General features: G+C 40.2%; 1 protein-coding gene across 1 annotated transcript in view; it reads right to left on the bottom strand.

Moving 5' to 3' along the window:
- Nucleotides 1–11,508, bottom strand: part of LOC105814051 (cytochrome P450 4X1) — a 32,301-nt gene that overhangs the window by 18,981 nt on the left and 1,812 nt on the right. The window contains exons 2-6 of the mRNA XM_012648927.1: nucleotides 8,672–8,813; nucleotides 7,486–7,530; nucleotides 4,768–4,895; nucleotides 2,311–2,438; nucleotides 2,072–2,226 (exon numbers count right to left, since the gene is read on the bottom strand). Coding sequence (XP_012504381.1) covers nucleotides 2,072–2,226; nucleotides 2,311–2,438; nucleotides 4,768–4,895; nucleotides 7,486–7,530; nucleotides 8,672–8,813 — 598 coding nt within the window. The remainder of the gene's footprint in view (nucleotides 1–2,071; nucleotides 2,227–2,310; nucleotides 2,439–4,767; nucleotides 4,896–7,485; nucleotides 7,531–8,671; nucleotides 8,814–11,508) is intronic.

Genomic DNA, 11,508 nt, shown 5'->3' on the forward strand with positions numbered 1-11,508 from the left:
GGGCAACAAAGTGAGACTCTGTCTCAAAAAAAAAAAAAAAAGACAAGTAACAGACTGGGAGAAATATCTTCACAAAAGACATATTGGATAAACGACTGGTATCCAAAATATACCAAGAATTCTTAAAACTTACAATAAGAGCACAATTGACCCAATTGAAAATGGGCAGAGGATCTGAACAGACACCTCATCATAGAAGATATACAGACAGCCAATAAGCAAATGAAAAGATGTTCAATATCATGTCATCGGGGAAATGCAAATCAAAATAACAATGAGTTACTACTACATGAATTTCTCTACAACCTGAGTATAGGGCAATCGCTCTCAGCTCAGGGCTATTTTGACCCTAGGGGACATCCATCGATGTCTGGAGACATTTTTGGTTGCCACAACTGTCGGAGTTCTACTGGCATTGTGTGGGTAGATTTCAGGGATGCAGCTAAGCATCCTACAATGTACAGGTCCCAACAACAAAGACTTATCCAATCCAAAAGGTCATTAATGCCAAGGGTTGAGAAACTCTGGACTAGAGAAAGGCTTTTAATGATTACTAAAAATCCAGATGCAAGAAAAGAAAATACTGATAAATTTGACTAAATAAAAGTATATGATTTTGAAAAGGTTTTATTTTGAAGTTTTGAAAGAATTTAACATTTAGTATTTTCCCAAATTCTTTGCATTTTGTTTTTATCATGATTGTATAATATAAAAAAATGAAAAGAATTTTTTCACCAAGTTCTATGTAGCTGCCCCCCAAAACCCACTCCCGTTTACTCCTATGAACCATACAAATATTAACATTTTCTGTGTGGGCCATGATGCAAAAAGGTTTAAGAAATACTGCTATTTATAATGCCCACTGGTGTCAAATTGTTTCTATCCTAATTCTCTGAGTGTTTTCCTTATAATATCTATGTGCATGTGTATATATACATATGTGTAAATGTGCATGTGTTGGTGTGTCTTGCAAATTTCCTGGGGGCAAAGGTATTTGACATAGTAACTATCCTTTATATTTAACATTTATTCAATGCCATACACTGTCCTAAATGCTTTATATATATATACATATATATATATGTTTTATATATGTATTCATCACCACAATAAACCTGTGAGATAGGTTCTTTTTTATCTCCATTTTACAGAGATGAAGTAGTAACTTGTCCAAAGTCACACTGCTAGTAAGTGGTGGAGCTGAGGAAGGATTAATTAACTGCTTGATAAGTATTCTGTATTATGGTGTTCAAGAATGCTAATGCTGAATTGCTTAAAAAGCTTAATCTAGGCTGGGCGCGGTGGCTCACACCTGTAATCCTAGCACTCTGGGATGCCGAGGTGGGTGGATCGTTTAGAGCTCAGGAGTTCGAGACCAGCCTGAGCAAGAGCAAGACCCCATCGCTACTGAAAAAAATAGAAAGAAATTATCTGGACAACTAAAAATATATAGAAAAAATTAGCCGGGCATGGTGGCACATGCCTGTAGTCCCAGCTACTCCAGAGGCTGAGGCAGTAGGATCGCTTGAGCCAGGAGTTTGAGGTTGCTGTGAGCTAGGCTAACGCCACGGCACTCACTCTAGCCAGGGCAACAGAGTGAGACTCTGTCTCAAAAAAAAAAAGCTTAATCTATTTCAATTTTTGTGTTTATGTTTTGCTAAAACTATTTTTGAATCAAGCTGCTTTTAAATGCATGTCCATGTTTTACTGTTCCTATTCACTCCTATGTTGCATGAATGTTTTTACCTGGTCATTATTACTGCAATCACTGCACAAAAATCCATATTCCATATATGTTTTGAAATTTTAAATGCTCACCTGTTATATTTGTATTAATAATTGTATATAATAAAAATTATATAATATATAGAAAATTCTCATAAGACTACTACTATGGATGTAGCAAAGTCTTCTAAAGGACTCCAGTTGTATTTCATTGGAGCAGTGTCCCCATAAATGCTCCATTAAGAACAAATATTCTTTCTCTTTTCACATTGAAGCTCTCCCTCTAGACAGGCACAATACAATCATGACAGTGTATGGACATGGGCCACCCAGATTCGACAAATACCTGTGTACTGATGCACCTCTTGGATTAACTTCTGGAAGTGGTGGCCCTTCGGGCTGAGTTTGAAAATCATATCATGGTGATACCAGAAACTGTACACGCGGTTACGTATAATTCTGCCGATTCCCAACGTGGCTTTTACATAACGATCATGGGTGCTAGAGGAGAAAGTTGGGACAATGTGTTAATAAATGGTTTAGAGAATGGTGAACAAATATCTTTTTTGCTCTCCTGTCACTGACCTGTTTATCTGGCAGTTGGAATCCTGGCTGAAAGCACATTTCATGATCGTATCCAGGGCCAGCAAGGCGATGTGCTCATAAACCTCCACACTCGTGTTCTGAGTGCTGCACAGCTTCTCCCACTTATCCTGGCACAGGAGGTCAAGATCAACATCCTCACCACCATCAGACTGCCTTTTGAAGGCTCCTCCCTGATTCTGCCCTTATGATCTAAGGGAAACAACCCTGACCCAGCAGGAACCAAAAGTCAAATGAGGAAATAAGCTATGTGCTTACATTGGGCACAAGGAAGGGAAATACGCACCCAGCTGAGTGAGAAAGAGCGAACTGCATATCTGGTAAATGGCTGTGGTAAGGAGCTGTGGCTTCTCAATTATTACCATAACTCTGCTTTCAAACAGGTCAGAGTTCCATTAAAACACACAATCACGGACACAAGACCCGTAATTACAAGGGGTTTCAGCAGGGCTTCTTCCATCTTCAATTCCCGGCTGGCTTGATACCAATCCACTACTCTCAACCACCATAACCACACTTAAACTTGGAACATTTTCAAAAACATTTTAGATCATCCCAAAGTGGGGGCAGAGAGATGGAGCGGAGAGAAGCAGCTGCCAGGAGCCGACTCCCAGCCAAGCACAGCCTGTGCCCACCCGACTTCCCTGCAAAAGGAGACCTACTCACACTGCCCTGAAGTGCTTGGTCTGACTTTTTAGAACTCCCACAAAGTTCCCAGTTGAAAATATATTTGTCATAATAAGCATTCTTTGTGTAAAAACAAAAATACATTGAAATGTTGATTTTTTTTTTTTTTTTTTGAGACAGAGCCTCACTCTGTTGCCCGGGCTGGGCTAGAGTGCCGTGGCGTCAGCCTAGCTCACAGCAACCTCAAACTCCTGGGCTCAAGCGATCCTCCTGCCTCAGCCTCCCGAGTAACTGGGACTACAGGATACGCCACCACACCCGGCTAATTTTTTCTATGTATTTTTAGTTATCCAGCTAATTTCTTTCTATTTTTTTATTAGAGACGGGGTCTCGTTCTTACTCAGGCTGGTCTCGAACTCCTGAGCTCTAAACGATCCACCCGCCTCGGCCTCCCAGAGTGCTAGGATTACATGTGTGAGCCACCATGCCCGGCCTGAAGTGTTTAAATTCAGTTCAACCGACACTTGTTGAGTACCTACGGGCACTAAGCTTGGTGCTAAGGACTTGGAAACCACAAATAAAAGGCAAAGGGAGTTTTAAAAACTTTTACCTAAGTGTCAATCGTTTAGTCAAATAGCTTTCATCAGAACCATGTAAGTTTTACTGAGTATAAATGGCGAGTTTACAAGAAATGAAAGCAAAGGCAAGGCTTCCGTGCTTGGGGCACTCTGAGTCTGGAACAATTCAGCAGAGGAAGAGTGAGAGGAAACCCAGGGAAACGTGTGGCTGAGAAAGGAGGAGGGCAGAAATTGCTTCTAAAAGTGGAGAGAAAATTCAAATACAGTCACTGCTGGATTGAAATTGTGCTGAAGCCAAACAGCAACCAGAGTGGAAAGAGGATGCTTTCCTCCTTCTCTGTCTTGTGAGGACTTGGACCATGTTTTTATCACGATCCCGGCAGACTTCAGTTCAATCTCCTTCTGTGAGCTTGGCTGAGAACCAACCAATGAGCTGGTAACAGTGGTTCCTCTGAGGACAGGGATGGGTTTGCAGATGATGAGGGAAACTTTGGCTTTGGTTTTAACGTGTCCAAAGCATTTATGATGAAACTGTATTAATGAACTACTTGTGTGATTTCAAAATAAATACGATCTAAAAATTTAAAGCCATTGTACAAGTAGAGTTTTGGAACAGAACTCATTTATAAGTCAGACACTGCCCACAGGAATGTTCCCCTACAATGTCCTTTTCCCTCTTTGGAAGGCTCAGGTCAGTAACCAATGAGCCTCCACCACCTACAAGAGGAAACTCACATCTGCAATTTTAATACAGACGTTGTTCTTTGCTCAGTCTTTTATGGCCATCGGGCAAGTCCATGTAAACCTCCGAATCTTTGTTCAAGCTGACTCGCTCTGCTTCAATTTCTCTCACCCATACTATCTATGTATTCAAGTCCAGCTTAGATTTCATGGTAAATTTGAGTCTCCTCTGAATCTGAAGCTGTAATAGCTGTTCCTGCCTCTCTTACCTGTCACCTACAGCACTCACTGTCTAAAATCTCACCACTTGGTACTTGGTTTGTTACCATAGGATCTCAAAATATATCAAAGACAGAGCCCAGATATATATTTTTTAATCACCCAAAGAACATCACAAAGGCTTACAGACACCTATTGCTCAATGGGTACTTGTACATTGGTTAATTTCTAGAAATTATTGACTTGATTTTCACCGCCCACTAAATATATGTCTAATACAGTCCCTGTTAGAAGCATTTCGCGATGCACCAGAGCACACCCCGCTCTCACTCACCAGCATCGTGTTTACAGAATGGGCTATCACTTCAACATAGGTTTTCAGGATGTTAAAGTGGAATCCAGGAGTTAGTAGGCGACGGTGCTGGAACCACTTGGGCCCTTCTAGATTCAACAGTCCTTTTCCTTGAGAGATAAAAGGCACGTACCATTTTATTATTAAACAGATTAGATGAAGAAAGAGAGATGAGAAGCACAGACAGCATGGAATGACCATGACCACAGGGAGTCAGGAAATAGTGGAATATCAAAGCAGTGCTCATATATTAAGATGGAGGTGCATTTTGATGCTTACATGTAGGATGGATGTATTTAACATTGTGAGAGTTTCAAAGGCTGATAAGTTTCAAAGCCTGATAAGATGACAGTGCTAATCCTGAAATCACCAATCACTGCCTATGTAGTAATTGAGTAAGTAACTTAACCTTCCTTGGTTTTCTCAACAATGAAGTATGATAATAAATACCTACTTCATTGCGTCACTGTGTAAATTAAATGAAGCTACAAGCTGTCTCCCTAGCTTACACTAGGAACACAACAAATGAATTCATCTCCTCTCCACTCCACACCCATCCATAAACTACTTTGAATAAAATTCACAAAAAACTAGGCCAGAGTGTCCACTCTGTCCCCAGATGTCCCCTCCTTGAGCCCTGGTCTGTGAATGATATTAATACAAAGTGTAAACACTTATCGAGGCCAACATTTCACTATCTTCTATTGCCAGAGTAGCCACTAAGGATTTGGCTTTAAAAGGACTTTAAAGTTTATTATTAATAATACATAATTGATACCATTCATTGAGTGCTCCCAACATGCCGGGTTTGTGAGGCATGCATGATCTGGTGTTGGTGCAATGCCAGCCATCACATTAAGTGCTGAAAATATGCGTTTCTTTTGATCTTCACAACAGCCCAGTGATATTACTCTCATCCTCATTTTCAAAATTGAGGAAACTGAGGTGTTAGAGAGATTAAGTGACTTCCCCAAGATCACATTCAACTAGTCAGTCTGGGAAGGAACAGGATTCAAATCTAAGTGTTCGATCAATTCAAGATGGATAACAGACTTAAACCTAAGGCATGAAACCTTAAGAATTCTAAATGAAGATGTTGGGAAGACCCTTTCAGACATCGGCCTAGGCAAGGAATTCTTGAAGAAGAACCCCAAAGCAATTGCCGCAGCAACAAAAATAAATAAGTGGGATCTAATCAAATTAAAAAGCTTCTGCACTGCTAAGGAAACTATCATTAGAGTGAATAGACAGCCCACAGAATGGGAAAAAATATTTTCTCTCTACACATCTGACAAAGGGCTGATAACCAGAATCTATCTAGAACTCAAAAAAATCAACAAGAAAAAATCAAACAACCCCATCAACAAATGGGCAAGGGAAATGAACAGAAACTTTTCAAAAGAAGACAGAATAATGGCCAGCAAACATAAAAAAATGCTCAACATCTCTAATCATTAGAGAAATGCAAATCAAAACCACAATGATGTATCACCTAACCCTGGTGAGATTGGCCTCTATCAAAAAAACACAAAACAACAAATGTTGGCGAGGATGTGGAGAGACAGGAACACTTTTACACTGCTGGTGGGACTGTAAGTTAGTGCAACCTCTGTGGAAAAGAATTTGGAGATACCTCAGAGAGCTAAAAATAGAAATACCATTCGATCCAGCAATAGCACTATTAGGCATCTACCCAAAAGAGCACAAAACATTCTACGATAAGGACATCTGCACCCGAATGTTTATGGCAGCACAATTCACTATTGCAAGAATGTGGAAACAACCCAAGTGCCCGTCAATCCATGAGTGGATTATCAAAATTTGGTATATGTTTACAATGGAATATTACTCAATCATAAGAAACGACAGTGATCTAGCACCTCTTATACTTTCCTGGATTAAACTTAAGCCCATTATCCAAAGTGGGGCACCACAAGAGCAGCAGAACGGGATCCATTTGTACTCACCATCAAATTGGTACTAACTGATCAACACTAGGTTGATCACATGGCAGAAATATTCTCTAGGGATTAGGGGGATGGGGGGGCAAATCTACAACTAAAGGGCACGGGGAGCACTAAAGGGAGGGAAGGGCATTTAACTCGCATTTGGGTGAGGTAAAGACATAAAGTGTAACTATAATGTTTGTACCCTCACAAAACCCTGGAATAATAATAAAAATAAAATCTAAGTGTTCGAAATCCAAGCCTATAATTTTTATTGAATTCCTTCCTTGTCTAACATAAATACCTGTTGTATGATTAAAGAGCTTAATTTATCTGTTCACAGAATATTGCCAAACTGTACTTTAGAGCAAAATTTTACCGATTTGCATATGTAAATAAAGGAACTCCAATAAGAAAGGAAAAGATACAAGAAATCAAAAAGGAAGAAAGGATAAAAAAAGAGCATAGGGATGGTGAGACTGCAGTTTTAAAGAGAGAGATGGGGGACGGACTCCCACATTTGCTTCTTCAGAATGGGATTTCGGAGAGAAAAATGGACAAAGAGACTTTCTAGGACGTTGTGCTGTGTTGACCTTAGAGCTCCCTTTTGACCTTTCCCCTAGATAATTTTCAGTGTAGATATTCCTCATTCTTAATGCTTTTGAATTCAGAGTTGAGTTTCTCTGGGATGCTTTACTACGGAAAGGAGACTTTAAACGAGAGTGGGTTGCATTGCTCATTTACACATACATACCAAGACATGGGACTATGAACTTGTACAGGTACTGGGACTTGGGATCTGCAGAATCAAGCAGAGGAAACAAAAGACAATATTAGAGGGAGCATTCATTACCGATTAAAGTCGGCACGGTTTTCTCCATTCGCCTGCAGTAACCACAGATAGTGAGCAAGAGGGAACCCAGGGCCCACACCCTGCGGCCCTTCACAGCCTGGGGAAACCAAACGTCTGGGTTCAGGTACCAGAGAACAGCAAGCCCTACGAGGCAGACAGGTACACAAGCCCAGATTCTTCCTTCGTTTACACTGCCTTCAACAAAAGCAGAGATTGCCTGAGGGTTAAAAAGTTTCCGGAATAGGAGTTGAGACATCATATATCCTTTATGGAGGGCAAATTGACTATTAGAGCAGGGTCTGGCAGACACTAGGTAATGAGGCCAATGCCTCTTGGTGTTCTTGTGAACCCTGACGTGGAGGTGTTTTATAGTTCTTGTCTTAAGAGGTGAACATGGAGCAAATCGGAGCAGGGGGACTGGGAACACAGAGTGGTCAGGGAAAGCCCGTTTTCTTTTATTAGGTTTTATTAAGGGTTATGGATACAGTGGCACAGAAAAGAAGATTACAATACGAGACCTTGGCTTTACAAAGTTGATCGAGCAAAAACTGGATGTTTTAGTGTTGCACTGTGAAACAATCCATGATGAAAGCCTTGAAAAAGGATTGGGTATGGGAGGTAGACGACTCATGCCCCCAAAGGAAGCACAGTTGAGAAATATGCAGAGAGGAAAACCAAAATTTAGATCACAAGACGTTCAACTGGTAAATGAATGATCTAGCATTCAGGTTTGCATTGACCCAGCAGAGGCACAGTTCTTTCTGATTCCTCTTAAGATTTATGCTCAATACAGGGGGTGGGGCTGGGGAATGTTGCCGACACTGAAGTCACAAAACCAAGGTAGGCAAAGGAAGCCCATGGCAAGGCTGGTAATACCAGCTGGGCTTTAAGATACACTGACCTCAAAGAGCCCAGAGTCCTGAACGAGACAAGGGACTGAGGAGGACACAGGAAGCCCCTTCAGTATTTGCAGGAAACCATACTTGCTCTAGTGTCTCTTTAAGGCTCAATACTAATCTTCGCTTCAGAATCCTGCCCATGAGTTCTGTGCATTTCACTCCAAGGAGGATTAGGTCCCTTTTCTTACCTGTTCTGCTCAGAAATGTCTTTGCATAGTCTGGGTCATAGATAAAGAAAAATGCCTCAAAAGGACCAATCCAGCAAGGGAAGGCACGAGGGTATTTTTCAACAATCTCCTCTAACTTCTCCATTTTATCGTCTTGAAAAATCTGCAGTAGAAAAAGGAAAGGAAATTAGAGAACCAGCCAGGCTGGACTTGTCCCCTCTTACAGACACGAGCTGAGTTTAGGGCCTGGTTAAGGTTGCACAGGATAAGGTCAGAGCCTGACCCTTTTTCTGGAAGTGAGCGAATATGTTTTCTTTGGGATTTCTAAGCTTGAGGGATAATTTTCTAAATAAGGTTAGTGTATTTATCTTCTCAATATAAACATAGGTTGTACCCCCAGACTGAGTCACTGTCAAATAACTTAAACTATGAGCTGTTTTCCCAACAGAGGGAGAAGTGAGCTGAGTCACACTCTGCCTTACCTGCTAACATCACACTCATATTAGGAGTGGGGTCTGGAGGTTAAAAAGATTTCTTTCCTATGTGAGAAACTAACTGTTAGTAATTGAACATGGCCCACCATTCAACTCACCAGTCCTTCTCCCTGTTCCAATCAGTGATTCTTAACAGTAAATGCTTCTCTCTAGAAACCTGCCAACTCTATCTACAAAGAAAATCCAAAATTTTCTCCCTATAACAGTAGAAGGCCCATTTACCCAGATGTGTGAAGATGGAAGCAAACTCAAATACAAAACTCTCAGCTTCCAACATCTATGAATGAGAGTGCAAATGCTACTATAAGAGAAGGACTTTTTACTTTTATAAGCAGATTTCTAATAGCTCTCTTAAACAGTTTCTCTAAGTCACTGAAAATAAGATTCATTCACATTTGTTTCTTATGTAAAGTACGGGGCACCCATATGTGTGTGTTTCAGCGTGCCCATCTATACATTTAAACAACATTGTGCAGGTCCCTACCTGCAAAGCAACCTTAAGGCTGGCAAATTCTTTCTCATGTTCTTAGCCTCAGCAGAGATGGAAAGCTCTGGCTTCCACTTTCCTCTGTTATCACTTAGCAATCTGAACCCATGAAGTGTTCTTTGGCTAGTAAGGCCACTGAAAGGTTGAAACTTTTGAAATCTAGTTCCTGAAATGCTGCAGACTCTATTTGGCTAACACTGCCATAACCAAGCCAGTGACAAGTGCCCACTGACTACCTTGAGTGGTGGTTCCCAACAGTGTAAATACTTTTTCATTTATTCATTCATAAACAATAAACAAATAAGTATTTATTGAGTACCTATTACATGTATCAGGTGATAAAGATACATTGAAATATAAGAAAGGCAAGATCTTTGCTCTCATGGAAATTATAACCTAATATGAGGATTTTTTGTTTAGGTCAAAAATTGCCATAGACACCTCCAGCCACATGAAAGTGTTTGGTTACACTTTTCACAGCTCCCGACTGGATAGAAAGGACAGAAAGCTATTTTAAATCTTGTAATATATTTAAGTTAAGTTCTATTTCTTTATCCCCACAGCAATACCTAAATATATTTGAAAATGAGGCTGGATGTGGTGGCTCACACCTGTAATCCTAGTACTTTGGGAGGCCGAGGTGGGAGGATTGCTTGAGGTCAGGAGTTTGAGACCAGCCTGATTGAGAGTGAGACCCCATCTCTACTAAAAATAGAAAAAAATTAGCCAGGCATGGTAGCACATGCCTGTAGACCCAGCTACTTGGGAGGCTGAGGCAGGAGGATCGCTTGAGCCCAGGAGTTTGAGGTTGCAGTGAGTTAGGCTGATGCCACTGCAGTCTAGCCAGGGCAACAGAGCGAGACCCTGTCTCAAAAAAAAAAACAAAAAACAACAACAAAAAACCCCCCAAACTAAATATATTTGAAAATGGGTATTACACATATTTAGGAAACATTGTTCAGAAATGTTCAGAAAATGCATAGTGCCCCTAAAATAGTAATGGCTAATATTTATCAAGCACTGCTATTAGCTAGTGCTGCTAAGGGCTTTCCATGTTTTATGTTATTTAGTATTTACATCAGGAAACCTATGAAGTAAATACAATTATAATCCCCATTTTACAGATGAGGAAATTGAGCTTTAGAGACTACGTTAGGTAATCTGCCCAAGGTTGTACAGTTGGCAACCGGTAGGACTCAAACTCAGGTTCAACTCTAGAACCCAAGTGCTTTACCACTTAGCGACATAGATGTTCCCTGCATCACATCCAAGTATACACACATGGAGAACTCCTGCATATATACACCCTAGGTCCCACAGAATGGCTGGGATTTATTGACCTACTGAATAAATGTCAACCTATGCTTGAATATTTGCATATGCTTGAATATTTGAAATGATTATTGAGATATGTTTGACAGATCTAAAGAGCATTTGGGAAAAAATAGTGACAGATATTGAAAAACTAAGCAGATGAGAAAAGGAGGAAGTTAACAATACCATGGGGGTGGGAGGAAAGCTTATGAGAAAAGGAACAAAATCAAAGGGGACCATTTAGATCAACAGTAAATAATCAAAATAATACAAATACTAAAGTTTCTATTTAATTAAAAAATTCAATATAACTGTATTGGGACAGTGGAAGATGAGGTGTAAGTGGTTACTTGCCACACAGAAGTTCATAGATGGATGTCTAAAATTAGTAAATTTATAAATGCAATATAGTAATATTATTTTACAAGTAAGGATTTAAATACCAGAAGAAATCGAGGAAAGAGTTGAAAGCTGCTGGTGGGACTGCAAATTAGTGCAACCTCTGTGGAAAAGAATTTGGAGATACCTCAGAGAGCTAAAAATAGAAATACCATTCGATCCAG

Source organism: Propithecus coquereli, unplaced genomic scaffold (assembly GCF_000956105.1).
Source record: "Propithecus coquereli isolate 6110/MARCELLA unplaced genomic scaffold, Pcoq_1.0 Scaffold299, whole genome shotgun sequence".
In the NCBI taxonomy this organism is placed as follows: Eukaryota; Metazoa; Chordata; class Mammalia; order Primates; family Indriidae; genus Propithecus; species Propithecus coquereli.